The sequence below is a fragment of the Mesocricetus auratus genome, unplaced genomic scaffold (assembly GCF_017639785.1).
Source record: "Mesocricetus auratus isolate SY011 unplaced genomic scaffold, BCM_Maur_2.0 Super-Scaffold_100007, whole genome shotgun sequence".
Classification (NCBI taxonomy): domain Eukaryota; kingdom Metazoa; phylum Chordata; class Mammalia; order Rodentia; family Cricetidae; genus Mesocricetus; species Mesocricetus auratus.
The window spans coordinates 78602268-78620812 of NW_024429191.1; the positions used below are offsets into that span (position 1 = coordinate 78602268).

Sequence of the window (18545 nt, forward strand, 5' to 3'; positions counted from 1 at the left end):
ACTGGGAGAGAGTTGGTAGTCCAAGGTCATTCTCAAAACAACAGCAAAGACCAGCAGAGAGAAAGGAGCAGCCATGGGCTTGACCGCCCTCTTTGGGATAGCCTTAGAGAGTCAAGTGCGAGAAAGAGAAGTGCAGAGAAAAGAGCCGCTTCTTTGGTTTGTTGGTTCTTCCCGGGATGAAGCTTAGTCAGGTGTTGGATCTGTGTGTGTGTTTTCTCAAATAATGAGAATTCCAGGCATCTACATGTGAGTACTCTGACTCTATCATTTTAGGATTTGTTGAGAAAGAGATAAGAAAAGCAAACATCCCAATTATGGACACTGGTGAAAACCCAGAGGTGCCCTTCCCCCGGGACATGATCGACTTAGAGGTAAACAATTCTTAGATAACTTTCTATGTAAATGCAGGTATTGCCTTCCTGAGTGGCTGGCATAGAGGAATTCTTGACAACATTGTGAGCATTGTCTTTCATTGTAAATTTTTTCTAGGTGGGACTGGAGTGAATTCCCTCTTTTATAATGTCAAGCAGTACATCACACAGAGATAGCATATTATAATACACCACCAAATTAATGCTTATTAGTTTCCTGTTCCCTTGTTAGCTGATAACCATTACACACTAAATGAATAGCCAATGAGCTTTTGATATTTTTGAGTGTCTGGATTCTCTCAAAAAAACTCACTGAGTGCACAGTGGACTCTGTAGACAAATAAAGGCTCATTTAAGCTAAATGTCTAGTTTATAGTTGCTCTTAAAATCACAGCATTGGCTTAGTAGCTGTAGCTATATGTTGCCATGGCAACAGTTCTAGAGTACAAATTCAGTTAATGTCCTTTAGAGCAAGCACAGGGAGCTTATTTTGAATTAACAACTTTCTTTTTTTAAACCCTAGGCCAATTTCGAGAAGATTGAAAATGAGCTGAAGGAAATCAACACAAACCAGGAAGCTCTGAAGAGAAACTTTCTGGAACTGACTGAATTAAAATTTATACTTCGCAAAACTCAGCAGTTTTTTGATGAGGTCAGACTATTGTTTCTTCTAGTACTTGAGCAGCTGGTATACCTGCACAAGTGGGCCATTTTTTATTCAAATAATTATTTTAATTTGCTAGTTTGGAAGCAATGCCATTTTTGCACCCTGTTTTAGTTAGAGTGTCAGGTTGTGTTCCATTTTCCATGTAGTACACAGCCAGCCATGGTTTCATATATTTTCACAACTTGTGCAAACCTTCATCTCAAGGTGGAGGATGGAATCCTAGAGTTGATGTATACGTATAGTTAGTTGCAATGTCTCTGTGACACTTTGTAGTCATGTGTTATAAGGTAAGTACAGTATACATGAAGTTGAAGAAACAAGCCTCTGGTTGTGTGCAAACTTACAGTGAAGTTTCAGTCTCCAAACCTTTAGTCATCCAATTACTTTGTTCACCAACCCTTGGGAATTCTTTATCACTTAGGGCTCACGTCACAGTTTTCGGTGGCGATATTTTGTTTGTACTCTAACAAATAAAGCTTGTCTGAAGGTCAGAGAAGTAAATGAGCCAGCCACTAAAGAGATCTTTTACCTCTACCAAATCCTCAGACCAAAGTGGGCAAGATCCTGTCTTCACAAATCCTCAGACTGAATATGATGAGCTCCTGTCTCCTCACACCTTATATTCCTCTCTCTGCCCAGCCACATCTCTTCCTGTCTCCACTTCCTCAGTGTTTTGCATTCTGATCTTCAGTGGCTTTATTAGACCATAAACAATATATCACCACATTTTCCTGAGTTTTCATTGTGTCCTATGGAAGCATTGGTTTGATACTAGTTTGAATTTTCCCATAGACTCAAGTTTATTACTTATAAGGAAAGATGTTACTAAGTTTTCCCTGGTTAAATATGAAGGTACTGAATCGCCAAGTGACAATTTGCCAAGGAGACCCCCACCCACCCACCCTGAAGAGTTAGTTCAGATTTGTAGAATGTTTCCTTCTCCTAATTAACCTTGGGAAGGGAGCATAAGCATCCAACCTGCATGTGGTTTTTCTGGTGGCCTAAAATATTGATAGTGCTCTTTTTGACAGATGTCTTTCCCAACCAAATATTAAACACTTCAGACATCGCCCTAGTTACTGTTACTGTGTTCCACCCATAAAGTTGATTTCCTTTGCTTAACAAAAAGCTTTGACAGAGATTTGATAAAGCTGGGTAGTAGCAGTGCACCACCAGGGCAGGTGGATCTCTGTGAGTTCAAGGCCAGCCTATAATACAGAGTGAGTTCCAGGACAGCCAGAGCTACACAGAGAAACCCTGTCTTGGAAAAAAAAAAGAAAGAAGGAAAGAAGGAAGGAAGGAAGGAAGGAGAAAGAGAGAAAGGAAGAAAATTGGATATAGAGAGCCTATCTCAGGCAGTATCTGTTATGTTCTCAGTTTTACTTTAACTCTGTTGCCCGAGAAGAGACCAGTACTCCATAGTTCTCAGGGCTTCCAACTAGCATCAACAACCTCTTCTGGAACCTGTGAGAAATATAAATGATCCTTCCCCACTGAGGACCTACTGAGTTAGGAATCCTGGGGATGGGGCCCAGCTAGCTGTTTTAATAGGCATGTTTTTATGAAGACCACTATCTAGAGAAAAAAATCTTTTGAGGAAGTGATACATTTCTCAGTAACTATGGATTTGATCAGACAGTCATGTTAATCCAAAGGGTCTGTGGAAACAAGGAAATGAGAAAAGTTCCTATGAATTTAACTACCTAGTCTTCCCAAGAGTAGGAATCTGGTTATAAAATAATAAAAATTCCATATGAATATTTGCTTATGCCCAAGTTGAGAACTTTGAGCCTGATCACTTTAGAAGATGTGAAACAATGAGATCAACTCTGTACAAGTGCTTAGGATCCTAGCCACAGGCAAAGCCACTTACGTCTTATGATTCCACTGAATGTTCGATTCCAGGATGCTCACTGCCTGCATTTTGCTGTATTCTTATCTGTCATTTCCTTGCGTGTGTAAAGAGCATGTACTCTTTATGAGGTACAGATTGTGAAAGACCCAGTTCCTTCAAAGGATACGTCATTGGTTATGTCAGGAAACCCCTGATCCTGGAGCTCCATATCTCACAGATTTGTACTTTTCCTAAATATGTCCACGCTGCTCTAGTGTATCCCACCTGACCTCACCGTCAATGCTCAGCTACTTTTAGATTCATTTGACACTTCTTGTACCATTTATACTGCTTTTATATGGGGGACCTGATCTTACTATATATTTGAGATTTTCCAGATTGCTAATTCAAGGCCAACCTAAGCTTTATAGTGAAACTCCCCCTGCCCCTCCCCCCAAGAATCCAGTAAAGTAAGATGAACCATTTAAAAAGGTGATTTGCTATTCAAAATTGCACATTAGGAGTTGGGTGTGATGGTATGTGCCTATAAACCCAGCATCTGAGAGATGGAGGCAAGAGAACTAGGAATTCCAGGCAAGTCTCAAGCAGAAAGAACAGGCAGAAGGGAAAAAAAAATAAATGGATTTTTAGTTTTGTTTTATGATTATGAAGTCTAAGCATGAAGTGCCAGTCTTGAGGAGACTTTATTACCTTCATGCCCTGTCCGTGGTGGGTTGTTCTCTCTTTCCTATGCAAAGCCACCCCAGCCCCAATCTCCCAGAAGCTTTGAGCATAAGGCCTTGGGTATGAGAGCTTCTCCCCTGCTCTTTTCATCAATCCCCGCTCATTTCAAGCGCCACACAGCAGTGCAGAAAGGCCCCTGGCCAGAACCACTGTGCTTTTCTCACCCCTTGCAGTCAGCCCCTGGCCCATTCTGGCCACTGTCCCAATCTCAGCCAGGCCCCTTTCCATAGACCTTGCCCTGCTGTCAAACAGCAATTGCAGATGCTGCCGCCCTGACCCGAGGCAGAGCCTCACTGAGTGTCACACTGCGTGCAGGTGCACATGTAAGAAAGGCTAGCGAACCTGGGACCTGAGATGTCGGAAATTCAGCTCATAATGAGATTTCGCTTCGTGTTTGAAATTGTAACGTTTGTAAATGGCACCAAACACTGCCAACTACAAACCTCTCGCCTTTTCTTATAATTTGGTGAATTCAATCAGTAACTCATACCAATCCATCAAAAATGGCTAAATCAGAAAATGATGTTCTTCTCATTGGTGATAATAATTGGCAGGGTGTGTAGAAAGGGAAGAGTAAACATATGTTGAATATTCTTATGATTTAAGATGATTGTCAATTCAACGTAGCCATTTCTTACCCAGAGCATTTAAAATGATTTATTAATGATTATCCTTTTCTAGTCTTCTTGCTTATGAAGAACTGTAAGAGCTGGAGAGGTTTCTCTGCATCTTTTACCATAAGCATCATAACATATGAGAGCGTAAAGAAGACTGGGAAAGTAATGGTTAATGGCATGCAGATCCCCGCCTCCCCTTCCCTCTGCGTTTTCACCCATCTGCTTTCTTCTTTTTCTTTTCCATCTGCCATCTCCTCTGGGTGAATACCTCAAGTAGTGACATGTCATTTCTTTCTCACTGTAGCTAGACAGCTAAAGGGTTCTTAGTAGCTGATGTAGCTTGACTGGATGTGCCGCTTATGTTGAAATGCTACAGACAGCTGAGGTTCCATTCAGCTACTCGATCTCTGTAAGGTATGGTTTTCAGTGTTCTCAATGGGGAAAGGGGCAACTCAGAGGAAAGAACAGGTGATTTAGAGAACTTGGCAGCATTTGTTGTTACTAGAGAACTGCGTGGCGTTGGGCTGGAGAGATGGCTCAGTAGTTAAGAGCACTGGTTGCTCTTCTAGAGGACCTGGGTTTAATTCCCAGAACCCACATGGTAGCTGATAATTGCATGTAACTCCAGTTCCAGGGGATCTGGCACCTTTAGACATGCATACAGGCAAAACACCAATGCACATAAAATCTTAAGGAGAGAGAGAGAGAGGGAGGGAGAGAGAGAGAGAGGGAGGGAGGGGGAGAGAGAGAAAGAGGGAGGGGGAGAGAGAGAGAGGGAGAGAGAGGGCCTCAGGTTTTGGTTTTAGATTTAAAAAAAAATATGTATATATATATATATAAAGTTCCTTAGTTCTGGTCACTGTAGTTTCCCATCAGGCACGATTCCATTTATAATTTTTTTGGCTTTCCTATGTAAGACTTGAAGTGGTTAAATAGACTATCTATGAAGTGGTGAGATTAGTATTTAGAATTTGATCTTTCTGTTTAATTTTAATCTGCTGTTTTCTTTAAATCTAAGCCCCAGTTATCATCTTTTGAGCGGGGCCAATCTAAGTACAATCCGCCGTTCTTGTCGCCTGTCCCCTTTGAGAGCACACAGGCTTGCACGGTGTTGGTAAGACTCGCCTCTACCCAGCACTTAGGAGGCAGAGACCGGTAGATCTCAATGAGTTTGAGGCTGGCCTGGTCTACAAAGTGAGTTCCAGGACAGCCAGGACTGTTACACAGGGAAAGCTTGCCTCGAAAAATCCAAGAAAAAAGAAAAAAAGAGCACAGATATCCACACTGATTCAAATGTTTGTGGTTTAAGTAAGAGCCAGGTTCTGAGATCCAACCCATAAAGTAGTAGGAGAGTCTGTGGGGAACAATCAATTTTATTCATTTTGCCCATGGGCACCCCAATAACCATTGGAATGTAGTAATTTGAATATTCAGATTGCTTTCAGCTGGATGATTTGTTTCTAGGTTGAAAAAAAATCCTTTTCCACACGTGACAGCAAATAGTCACCAGTGTCCCCATTATCTCATCTTAAATATTTCTAATCACATGACAGTTTTTCTCTGCCCTGTGTGCTTTTAAAAAAACCAAACCAACCAAAAAAAAAAAAAAAAAAAAAACAACCAGCCCTGACCATAACTTCCCAAAACAATTACTTTCACTTTTTTGCCCTTCAGAGTTACCTGGTTTGTACTGTTTACCACATAAGGTAAACATGTGCCTTTGTTCCCCTTCATAGTTTAATTGACAGGAATAAGGCGAAGTTGAAATTTGGAAAGAAAACAAAAGGGAATCTCTGTTGGTGTTTTGTTTGGCTTTTGAAGAGGGAGAGTATTGTTCTGGCTTCTTCTAATCTTTGGGCAAACACATGGATGGATATGACAGCTGGGTAGGTTAGGCTGCTCGAGTTCACCTTTTAGGGCAGCTTCTCCATTCTGATGAGACCAGGTGTTAAAGAGAGCGAGGTGAGGAAATAGCAGACCTCTGTAGGGAAATGCTGTGCCTTCATTTCATTGTATAAGCTGTCCTAGTGGAAGTCATTTTAACTCTAATCCGTTAAACAAGGCCAGGAGCTCTAGATTGTTTAGTTGTGGCCTGTTATTTCTTGTTCTCTGCTATAGAGTGTACATGAACTTTTCAGTATTCCTAGATCCCTAGTCAGAAATAGAACCTTTGGATGTTTTCGCTTTTTTCTTGCCTGTATTGACTGCAGCAGAGGCCCAGGCCTGTGCACCTTCCCCACTTCTTTTTTGTTTTCTTGGTTTTTCACCCCAGGGTTTCTCTGTGTAGCCCTGGCTGTCCTGGACCTCACTCTGTAGATCAGCCTGGCCTCGAACTCACAGAGATCCTCCTGCCTCTGCCTCCCGAGTGCTGGGATTAAAGTCTTGTGCCACCATGCTGCTGCGCTTCTTAGCCTTATGACAAAACCCTTTAAATCCTATGCTTTTGGGGTGTTTTATGTGTAGGCATGCTAGCAGTACTCCTGTTTTGGGTTTACCAAAGACTAGCGGTGCCCTTTCTAGCTCCAGGTCCCTTACTTGAAATAGTGTCCTACTGCCTGCATGCTTGCACAGAAGTGTTCTTGCTGTCTAGATATCTGCAGAGCTGTTTGAGGTTTTGTTTTTTGTTTGTTTGTTTTTCTCTCAAAAACTTGTCAGCTTCCTGCCCAGGTTTATTTAGGAAAGCATTAAAGAAAGAAAATGACTTCCACCAAGTAACAGATTTATACATGTCACCATCATTTCATGTCTTCTTCTGTCCCTTATTTCTAAAACCATTTCCCCAGATGCTCTTCTGGGGAAGTTTTGCTTTCTTTATCTCCTGTGTTTTCCTTTGTTTCCCTCCTTATTACTCTCTCTTCTTTTTGTGGGTATGCTGTATCTTTCAGTGTTTTGGGTTTGTTTGGCTTTTTGTTTTGTTTTCCCTCTTTTTCTTTATTCTTTTCATCTTTATTTTCTGAACCCATCTCCTGGTTCCTCGGTCCCTGCATGCCACTAACTATTTTCATTAGATATTAATTGATTTGTGAATTCAGGCTGAATTGCATCATCAGCAGATGGCGGATCCAGACCTGTTGGAAGAATCCTCATCACTCTTGGAGCCAAATGAGATGGGAAGAGGCACGCCCTTAAGACTTGGGTAGGTAGCACTTCAATCTTGGTGGGTGTGTTCTTTGCTATTCAAAAGAGCAGTGAGTGGTACCAAATATAGTGGTGCATGATTATAATCCCACCCCTCAGGAGGCAAGAGCAGGAAAATCATACATTTGAGAATAGCCTGGGCCACATAGTGAGGTCGTATGGTAAACTATGGGCTGGAGATATAGATCAGTGGTAGAACATTTGCCTACTATGTCAAGGCCCTGGATTTCATTTTGGGTGGGGAGTGAGGGGGAATCATGAATGAGTCTTGGGACTGATTTGCTGACCGGAGCCACTTTGTTCAGAACCATTGAGAGCTGTTCCTAGATTTGTCAGAATTCAGTTCCTGGATTGTCTCTCAACCCTCTGTTGGGTCTAGAAATGAGGTCAGGAATAATAGAGTGGCAGCCAGCCCTCTTGACACCACTTCATGTAGTCTCATGTGCAGTGTATAATATTTCCCCTTTCCCTCACTCTCCTGCTTTGTCTTAAATCCCCGGACCTAGAGTTCCCAACCCAACTCTTTCTCCCCACAGCTTTGTGGCTGGTGTGATTAACCGGGAGCGGATCCCCACGTTTGAGCGCATGCTTTGGCGAGTGTGCCGAGGGAATGTGTTCCTAAGACAGGCTGAAATCGAGAACCCGCTGGAGGATCCTGTGACTGTAAGACAAGGGAATTGTGTCTTGGGGAGTAGTTCTTGTAAAGTGAACCCGGAGCGTCAGAGGAACCCTTGTTTGATCAGGGCCTGGAAGACTCACTCCCCTTTCTTTAACTTAGCTCCTCCATGTAGACAGGAGACACACAGATTTTTAAACTTTGCCCATACAGGTTTTTTCTTTTTCTTTTTAAGCACATTTTCTTCAATTATTCTAAATTTTAGCTTTGCATGTTTCTTGTTACTAATTTGGGCTGAAAGAAAAATAGCTTTTTATGGAAACTAACATAAAACCAAGATACCTCATTCCAAATTTGGTGATGTCATGTATAAAAAAGATAGATCCTAAATCTTAGTCTTTATAAGCTGATGTAAACTTCACTTGCCAAGATTTTATTATCTGCCTGTTTATTGGGCAGATTAGAAACTTGATCTCAGCATAGATACACTCAAGGTAAGGGTGACCTTGTCCACCCTGTTCTTTGTAATGTTTTGGCATTTGACACAAGACACAGTTCGTAGCAACAACTGCATGACATGGGGTCCTGATCTCAGGGATCTCAGCAAAGGTCAGATGTGTCACTGAGACAGCATGTCACTCTTACCTTAGTATTATTTAAAAGCCCGAAGTTAGCCTACCTTATAAATGTCTTAAGGTAGTATTTTTTGTCCTAAGAGGAATTTAACTTGGGAATTTCTCAGCTTTAGTCGGTAGCACTCTGTGGCTTTCACCCCCTCGCTCAGTAGGAACATGGTGACTGTGAATACTTAAACCCTGGGATGTAGTTCTTCAGGCTGCCTTGGGTTGTGGAAACATTGTAATCTGTAGTCATGCCTAATATGGAGCCCTTCTAAGGGATGTTCAGGCAAGTTTTCTCTCCACAGCAGGAAGATTATATTATCAGCAAATGCAGGAAAGCGGGATATGATATCTCTAGCAGAACAGCTGCACCAAGAATGAGTTCCAGTTTAGTCGGGAGTGTTTTGAATCTATCTTATGATAGCTTCTGAAGTTGTTTTCTTTTATAAAAGCAGTACACACTCTGTATGTGAGGCATTATGGGAAGCCTGATAAATCTTAGTTAATAGCTCATACGCACATTTTCATTTTTTTCTGATTTTTCCTTTCTGTTCTTGTATTTGAGGTGTGAGCTTGGTATTTGGGATTGTCTGTCTTCTTTTTTGCTTAAAGTCTGACAGCGATTCTCGAGATTCAACAATGTTCTTACCAGTGACTTAGTTCCTTTGTATCCAGTGAACTCTTTATCTGGTTCTCTCTAAGCCCAGGAACAGACAGGCTTCCTTCTGTTTCTTCTCCTCTGTACTTTTGTCATCCTGGAAATACAAGAGTGCTAGTAGATAGATAAACAAACTCTACTGTGCTGAGCAGCCCCTTCTGTGTCAGGCTTCCGGTTGTGTCTAAAACAGGAAGATGTTTGTGGATCTGGGGTTATAGGGCAGATAGTCTCACAATGAAGCTTAGGGGCTGCAGTAAGGGTAGAGTACAGAGGCCATGCCCTTAAAGGAATCAATCTGATGCCACTCAGGTTTATTTGTTCTAGAACTTTCCAGCTATAACTGTAAGCCCAGCACTCAGGAGCCTGGGTTAGGACTGCCATGAGTTAGTAGGCCACACAGTGAATGCCAGGCTAGCCTGAGTTGCAGTATAAGACCGTCTCAATGGAAGTTCTCATCTATATTGAGTTCTGAACTCTTGGTTTTTCTTTTGGGGCCTAGGGCGACTACGTGCACAAGTCTGTATTCATCATTTTTTTCCAAGGTGACCAGCTGAAAAACAGGGTCAAGAAAATCTGTGAAGGGTAAGAGATGCCTGCCTACAACCAAGAGGCACAGCTGTGCTGCCTGCTTACAGCTCAGAAAAGTGACACTCAGATCCTTGTTCTGCTTTACACAATGAGTGCGCTGCTCACTGGTGTTGGCAATATTTTCAACCCTCAGAAGTTTGTTTTTCATCAGAACCACAGCTTGGGGACTGGGTGATAGCTCAGAGGATAAAGTGCTTACTGCACAAACATAAAGGCTGGAGTTCAGATCCCCAGAATCCACTTAAGTGCCAGGTTGCATGGCAGCCACCTGTAATCCCAGACAGGATCCCTGGAGCACTCTGGCTAATTAGGCTTCCTGCATGGGTGTACTCTAGAATCAAGAGAGATCCTACCTGAAGGACTAAGGTGGAGAGCAGTCCAAGTGATTCCTGGTGTCAACCTTGGGTCTCCAGGACATGCACACCATACATATAAACCCTTACCCCCAAAAAACAACCAAACTCAGTTCCTTTATTCAGGGACAGTGGGTTTACATGCCAGCATAGTGCCATGGGCACTATATAAACTATGGAATTCTGTGTTATGGATAGAAATTTTGCTGTGTCATATTTCTCTAATAACATGCATGATAAGAATTGCTTTTTAATTATTTTTTTTCAAAATCCTTTGGTAAAGATTTACTTATGTTTATGAGTACTTTGCCTGTATGTGTGTATATGTACACATGCATGCCTGGTGCCCTTGGAAGCCAGAAAAGAGTGTCGGATGGATCCCCTAGAACTGCAATTACAGGCAGTTGTGACATGTCACACAGGGGCTGGGAACTGAACCGGGGTCCTCTGAAAGAGAAGCAAGTGCTCATAACTATCAAGCAATCTTTCCAGCCCCTTATTATTTTTTAATCTCAAAATGATTTCATAGCTATGGAGACTGTCAAGACTGTTCAGTGTAGGTTCACTGTGGGCTTCATATAAGTCATTAGTGTTGATTGGCACAACAGCCTGACCTAGTTGTGTTTTGATCCTACTGATTTACTACTAGTTAGTTAGGATTACTTTCTGAGGTGATGTAAATAGAACATACTCAGCAACTTCGGTGTTCCTAAGGCTGCTCCCATCCCTTCCAGGTTCCGAGCCTCCCTCTATCCCTGTCCTGAGACTCCACAAGAGAGGAAAGAAATGGCTTCCGGAGTCAATACCCGGATTGATGATCTCCAGATGGTACATGGGGGACCGTGGGAATCTGACTTTGTGAACTATGACAGCAGTGAGCCACTCTACTCCCTTGAGTCCTCGACAGTCTGTTAAGGCACCTGCAGCAATTGAGGATACCAAAAAAAGAAATGTGTGTGGGTAGTAAGTCCCTCTGGAAACTGGAAAACTCTCAGGGTAGGATTCTTAAAAATGGCATTAGTCATCCTCCAGCAAGAAAGGAATGCTATGAGTCTGGAATCTTTATTGCCTAAGAGCAGCCCATTCCCCTCTGCTTCATGAACCTGAGATGTTTTTTCCAATAATACATTTTTCCTATACATGCTGAGTTAAGAAAAAGAAAACTCAAGCAATCCAGAAGTACATGTAGAATCCATTCTTCCCTCACACTCTCCTGGCAGCCACTTTTAACAGCGTGATATAGCTTCTGATTACCTTTGATCTTAACCACGTGGGCTGGCCAACGAGCCCAGAGTTGACTCTTGAACACAGTAAGAGACTGTTAGATTTTTTATCAATTTACAGTGCAAAAGTGTGGCCCTAACAGGGTTCTAGAGGAAGAGTCATGATGTGTGAGTAGTTGAAGGAAACAGCAACCAGGGAAGTGTGTTACTTTTTGAAAGAAAGACAGTAATAGTTGTTTGCTTTCTTGAAAACATCGATAAGCACACCTCACCCCGAAGCAGTTCTTTGAAGCAGTAATATATATAGCAAATATGTGTGATGGATCCCATTTCAATTCCTTTCTCATGTTACCTCCAGCCCCCTCTGTAGATGACCTACAGCTTGAACTATTGCTGCCTCTAATATGCTCATTTTCCTTTCCTTTTTTTTTTTTTTTGTGGTGCTGCTAGGAATTGAACCTTGGGCCTCATGCATTCTAGGCAGATTTCTCTACTACTGATTATGTTCTCAGCTTCAGAATTCAAATTTCATAAGCTATAGAGACATGATTCAGTGGTAGCATGCTTGGATAGCATGTACAGGCTCTGAGTTCCATCCCTAGTTCCTAGCACTGTGACTTGACCAACCCCTACCACCCTAAACCCACAAGTAGTCCATGTTGCTAGGGGAAGAATATGACTGTTCCCTGGCAACCCTTTTTAGAAAGCAATGCCACAGCTGAGCATGGTGGTGCACACTCAGGAGGCAGAGGCTGGTGGAACTCTGTGAGTTTAAGGCCAGCTTGGTGTAGAGTGAGTTCCAGGACAGCCAGGGCTGCACAGAGAAACCCTGTCTCGAAATAAAAAAGAAAGGAAGGAAGGAAGGAAGGAAGGAAGGAAGGAAGGAAGGAAGGAAAGCAAGTGATACCACTTCTCCATCCTATCCTAGGATGGAAGACTTGTCTTGGAAAGATCCCTCTCCTATTTCCTCTTCTCCTAATAGGTTCTGAATCAAACAGAGGACCACCGCCAGAGGGTTCTGCAGGCAGCTGCTAAGAACATTCGGGTCTGGTTCATCAAGGTGCGGAAGATGAAGGCGATCTACCATACCCTGAACCTGTGCAACATAGATGTGACCCAGAAGTGCCTGATTGCAGAAGTGTGGTGCCCTGTCACTGACCTTGACTCCATCCAGTTTGCACTGAGAAGAGGCACGGTGAGTCTCCCCCGAGGATGAATGTAGTGGGCAGGAGGAGAGCCTCCTATTAACCAGCTTTGTATTTATGACATTTTTGCTTTCAGAGTTCTTATGTGTGCTTATACCCTGAGAGTACAATCTGTCTGTTGCCTGAAAGACTGGCCTTATTACAGAGTGAGGGCTGCAGCTCAGCAGTGCTAAGGGATATTTGGTGATGGCCTTGATTCCTTAGGGCAGACCATGCAGGAGCATCAGCTTCTGACTCACTCTGACTGACAGCTTCTGCTTGGCGGTTAGAGCAGCCACTTTCTAAGACACTGACCTAAGCCAGGGAAGGTGCATACATATACATATGTGTATGTATATGTGTACATATATACATAAGTATGTTTATATACATATATATGTATACACATATACATATACAGAGGTATGCAGCTATTCTTGAAGTACCTTACAGTTAAGACAGGTAGATTGACGAGAGACAGTCTAGGCTGAGTGGAGATGTGTGTGGGGAGGGTGGGGGTGGAGCTTTTCTAACTAACGTGACCAGAAAAAGCTTTAAGAAAAAGTGGAGTTGGTGGGAAAGGAGTGTCGCTCAACAGCTTTTGCTTGGCATGTGTAAAAGCTGGGTTCAGTCCCTAGAGCTACAAACAAATAAGCCAACAATGAAAAGGTGACTTGTTTGTTGAGACAAGATCTCATGTAGCCCAGGCTGGCCTCAAACTTCCTATATAGCCAAGGATGACCTTGAACTCCAGATTCCCTTGCTGTTACTTCCCAAGTGCTGGAATTACAAGGACATGCCAACATACCTTGGCTTATGCAGAGCTGAAGATTAAACCAGGGCTTCATAGCCAGGAGCAATGGCACACATCCTTAATCCCAGCACCCAAGTGGCAGAGGCAGGCAGACCTCTGAGTTCAAGGCCAGCTCGGTCTAGAGTTCCAAGACAGCAAGGGCTATACGGAGCAGCCCCGTCTCAAAAACAAAACATACAAACAAAAATACCAGGGTTTCGTGCATGCAAGGCACGCAGTCTCCCAGTTCAGCTGCTCCCCCAGCCTTGTCCATATGGTTTTCTGCTTACTTAACCATTGTACCCATTCGAGTCCCTGGTCACAAGGCACCTTTTGGAGCCTGGTTATGACTGATTTTTCAAATGTTACAGGGTTTAAAACTTACTCTGGAGCCAGGCGTTGGTGGCGCACGCCTTTAATCCCAGCACTCGGGAGGCAGAGGCAGGCAGATCTCTGTGAGTTCGAGGCCAGCCTGGTCTACGGAGGGAGTTCCAGGACAGCCTCCAAAACAACACAGAGAAACTCTGTCTCGAAAAACCAAAAAATAAAAACAAAAACAAAACTTACTCTGGGAGGCTAGAGAGGCAGTGAGTAGAGCAGATTTGAAAACACGATCAGCAGACCGTGAAGAGCAGAGGAACCCTGAGAGTGGGTGGCCAGTCACGAGGCTGCTGTGAGCACAGAGTTGTCCTTGATGAGGGCTGTGGGCGGGACTTGAGAAAACATGATGAATTCATGAGACATTCTGAGGGGAAAAAATGAGTTCATATCCTTTAGGAACGAGAATTTAAAAACTTTCTGAGGCACCAGACTGTGTGTACCCGAGGATTAATGTTCATGGAAGTCAGAACCCAGCGGGAGGAACTTCTCAATAGGAAGGACGGCAGGTTAAGCTGCCGGCACACTGAGGCCCTGAACAGAAATCTGTGAGGAAATATCAAGCAGACATTGGGGCCAAACTAAGGAAATCAGAGTGCTACCAAGAGTGGAGGCACTGAGACCTCAGAGGAGATCCTAAAGAGAGAAAAAGGAGTCCCTGGGAGCCCTGTGGTGTCACAGGGTGGGCAGAGGCAGGCTGGTGTCTAGCCAGTCACTTCATGAGTGTTTCAGCTGAACCGCAGGACTTGGGGAGTGAGGAGTTGGTGACTACGAGAGGCAGACAGCATATTTTGCTTTCTCTGATCTTGAACTCTTGAATTACTTAAGTGATCCTTCCTCCTCAGCCTCCTGAGTGTGCCACTGCCTGGCTTAAAGTTTTTCACCCTAATGATATACTCCCTAAGCCTTAATTAAAGCTTACTTTTTATTTATTTATTTATTTTGCCTGCAGATATCCAGTCTGTTTGCTTTGTTTTTTGTAGTTTCCAGTTGTTTCTCACTATGTAGCTCAAACTGGCCTTGACTCCCAGTCATCTTTCCTCTACCTCCTGGAGCACCAGGGATCACAGGCATGTATGCTATGCCTGGCTCCAAGACTTCATTGAGATCCTCTGTTGTCAATTTTAGATCTAGTCCCAGTTTTTCCAAAGACTGAGAAAGATGTAAAATAATCTTGATTTTTTTTTTTTTTTTTTTTTTTTAGCTGTGTGTTGGTGGTGCACGCCTTTGATCCCAGCGCTTGGGAGGCAGAGGCAGACAGATGTCTGTGAGGTCAAGGCCAGGCTGGTCTACAAAAAGAGTTCCAGGACAGCCTCCATAGCAATACAGAGAAACCTTGTCTTGAAAAACCAAAAGAAAATAGTCTTGATTTTGTTAGTTTAATTGAAATGTAGCAATAGAAGAAGATACAAGTTTTAGGCGTGCAGTTTGGAGTGTGATACATATGTGTGTCTGCATAGCCATGAGAACACCTAATTTTGACATGTTGCTGATGTTTCCTAGGAACACAGCGGGTCTACTGTCCCCTCAATTCTAAACAGGATGCAGACGAATCAGACTCCCCCAACGTACAACAAAACCAACAAGTTCACACACGGCTTCCAGAACATAGTAGATGCTTATGGGATTGGGAGTTACCGAGAGATAAACCCAGGTAAAAACATTTGATCTTTTCTCCTTAGCAGGTGTCCTCAGTGTTGTAATTTAAGAAAAGCAGGGGGGGCGCATGCGACAGGGTTTTTTTTTTTATTAGAGAAAGATATCATAAAAAGGGAAAGGGAATGGGGGAGACCTGGCCTCCAGAGACAGGAGCAGCAGGAGAGAGGGGAACAGACAGAGAGAGTAAGAGAGACAGAAGAATGGGAGGTGGACAGGGCCCTTTTAACAGTGAACATAGTGAATATGCACAGGTGGTTTGGAGAATTTTTTGACAATTTTTTCGTTAAGTTAATTGTGTAGTTCTCTAATACAAACTTTGTAAATGGCAACATTATGTCAACGTGTCAAAAGGTTGGACATGCCTTCTACTTTTGTATGATTCTTTTAAGTTTTTAAATTCCTTTTTGTTTTTAATGTTTTGTTTTGGACAAGGTCTCATCATATATCTCTGGGTGGCTTGGAACTTGCTTTGTAGAACAGGTTGGCTTCCAACTCACGGAGACTTGCCTGCGGCTGCTTCCTAGTGCTAGGAGGACTAAAGGCCATGCACCACCACACTTGGCTAATATTTCAGCATTTCCTTCCTTCCTTCTCCTCCTCCTTTTTTCTTCTTCTTCTTTTTTCAAGACCAGGCTTCTCTGTGTAGCCCTGTAGCCCTGGCTGTCCTGGAATTCTCTCTATAGATCAGGCTGGTCACAAACTCACAGAGCTCTACCTGCCTCTGCCTCCCAAGTGCTGATATAAAGTTGTATGCCACCACTGTCTTGCTAATAATCCTGTTGGACAACTGCTTTAGAGATGTTTGGATCTCAGCCAGTGTGCAAAGCATACCCATTAGACATGAGCAGATCATCACTGAATAATGCTTCACTAAGAACTTCTTACTGGATTCTTGTATGTTCCCTCAGAGCTACAAAATGCCTGGCCTCTCAAAATAGCAACAAAAATGTTCACTGGTCATGGTGAATCCCATCACTTGGGAGGTACAAGCAGGTGAATCTCTGAGTTCAAGTCCTTCCTGATCTACATAGTGAATTCTAGACCAGACAGGGCTACATAGTAAGATCTTTCTCAAAAAATCAAACAAAATACCACTTTTTTTGGAGGAGATACTTAAACAAACACACAAAAAATGTTTTTAATGTCTTATATCCTAGAATGACTTCTTGGCTTCCCTGACCTGAGGCTAGGCAAAAAGTAGAGGAATAGTAACTTTTCACTTCAAGTCGGGTCTTTCCCATGTTCAGTTAATTATTAATTCGACCTACTTTGCTCTGGTTTCAGGCTTCCCCCTGTTGCCTGAGGGCTTATTAGTCAGAAAGGGTTGCTGCTCAGAGAGGCAACCGATAGCCTAGAGTCCTGAGACTGGAGGAAGGATGTAGAACAGCAAGCTAGTGTTGTCAAGGCCCTGTTTCCTGTCTTCTTTATAATGTGGAGTATTAGCTGTAGCACGCAGCCCATCAGCTGCTCTGTGAGAGTGTGGATCTCACTGTGACAGAGTTCCCTGAGGGAGTCCATTCATCCAGCATGGAGGAATAAGCCACCCGTGTTGACCTCAGAGTCCAGACAAGAATGAGGCATGTGGCCTTTAAACCCAGCACTTGGGAGGCAGAGGCAGGCGGATCTCTGTGAGTTCGAGGCCAGCCTGGTCTACAGAGTTCCAGGACAGCCTCCAAAACAATACAGAGAAACCTTGTCTCGAAAAACAAACAAACAAACAAACAAAAAAAGAATGAGGCATGTGGGGGACTCGTGCTTTTTATGCAGCTCATGGTTTTCTCTCTGATTTATCCCTAGCTCCATACACCATTATCACTTTCCCTTTTCTGTTTGCTGTGATGTTTGGAGACTTTGGACACGGCATTTTGATGACGCTTTTTGCAGTATGGATGGTGTTGAGGGAGAGCCGAATCCTCTCCCAGAAGAACGAGAATGAGGTACTGTCTCAGTGACTCCTGCACTGGACTGAATTCTCTAGTATCTCAAGCAATTTACAAAAAGGAATAAAGTTGTTTGGATTTTGGTGGTGCCATGTGCCATGCAAGTGAATTTAACTTAGCATTCTTTCTTATTTCATTAGTGGTTGTGGGAGTTGACCCTTGGGCCTCACGGGGACTAGGCAGGTGCTCTGCCATCAAGCTACTCCCCCAGCCCTCTTAGCCTTATATTGGTCATCAGCTCAAGCTTTCAGAGCCGGCATGGGGTGGGCTGGTGCATGGTTGGCATATCATAAGTAGTGCTGTCACAACAGAAGCTGCCACACTTGTTCTTAGAACTCCTTTCCTCTGGTTCCAGATGTTCAGCACTGTGTTCAGCGGGCGATACATTATTCTTCTGATGGGACTATTCTCCATCTACACTGGTCTCATCTACAATGACTGTTTTTCCAAGTCTCTGAATATCTTTGGGTCATCATGGAGTGTACGACCAATGTTCACTCTAGGGAACTGGACGTAAGTTGCAGAACTCAAAAATCAAAACTAATTCCTTGTATGTTCAGCTCTGACTTGTAGGGCGAGCAGTAAACTAGAAGAACCTGAAAATGTCCATTTCAGAGGGACGTGTTGTCTCCTCTCAGTTATGCTTCAATATGTGAAGGGCTATATGATTTGTTCAGCGAGTATCAAGAATCTGAGCCTATGAGTGAATGTAAACATCTATTTATTTTTTTTGTAAATTAAGAGCAAGTTACCTAGATTCCCTACTTAGTTAATATTCGTGCTTACTTTTTCTCAGTGTTTGCTTTCCTCTTGTTCTTGGCTACTAATTTCTCCTTTTTTTCCTGAGTATGTATGTGTATGTGTGTGTATGTCCAGCTGTGTAAAGATGCATGTGTGTGTGTTTGTGTGTTTTAGTGGTACGGAAATGCATGTGTGTGTGTGTATTTAGTTGTGTGGAGATGCATGTGTGTGTCCAGTTGTGTGGAGATGCATGTGTGTGTTTAGTGTGTGGAGATGCATGTATGTGTTCATTTGTGTAGAGGGGTGTGTGTGTTGTGTAGAGATGCACATGAGTGTTTGTGAAGGCCCACGGTTGTCTTCCTAACTCATTTTGTCCCACAGCAGACTTCTGGGTCTCCTCCTGAGCCTGGCAGCCGCCACC

At 43.2% G+C, this 18545-nt stretch overlaps 1 protein-coding gene across 8 annotated transcripts in view; it reads left to right on the top strand.

Annotated features, from left to right (window-relative positions):
• Atp6v0a1 (ATPase H+ transporting V0 subunit a1) overlaps nt 1-18545 on the top strand; it is a 53918-nt gene that overhangs the window by 11801 nt on the left and 23572 nt on the right. For 5 of the 8 annotated variants that reach the window (XM_040749721.1, XM_040749723.1, XM_040749725.1 and 2 more), the window contains exons 4-13: nt 274-371; nt 895-1023; nt 7266-7369; nt 7908-8034; nt 9765-9847; nt 10941-11034; nt 12412-12624; nt 15288-15438; nt 17241-17380; nt 17739-17896. In XM_040749721.1, coding sequence (XP_040605655.1) covers nt 274-371; nt 895-1023; nt 7266-7369; nt 7908-8034; nt 9765-9847; nt 10941-11034; nt 12412-12624; nt 15288-15438; nt 17241-17380; nt 17739-17896 — 1297 coding nt within the window. The remainder of the gene's footprint in view (nt 1-273; nt 372-894; nt 1024-7265; nt 7370-7907; nt 8035-9764; nt 9848-10940; nt 11035-12411; nt 12625-15287; nt 15439-17240; nt 17381-17738; nt 17897-18545) is intronic. The other 3 variants (XM_040749724.1, XM_040749727.1, XM_040749728.1) reach the window with 1 other exon arrangement.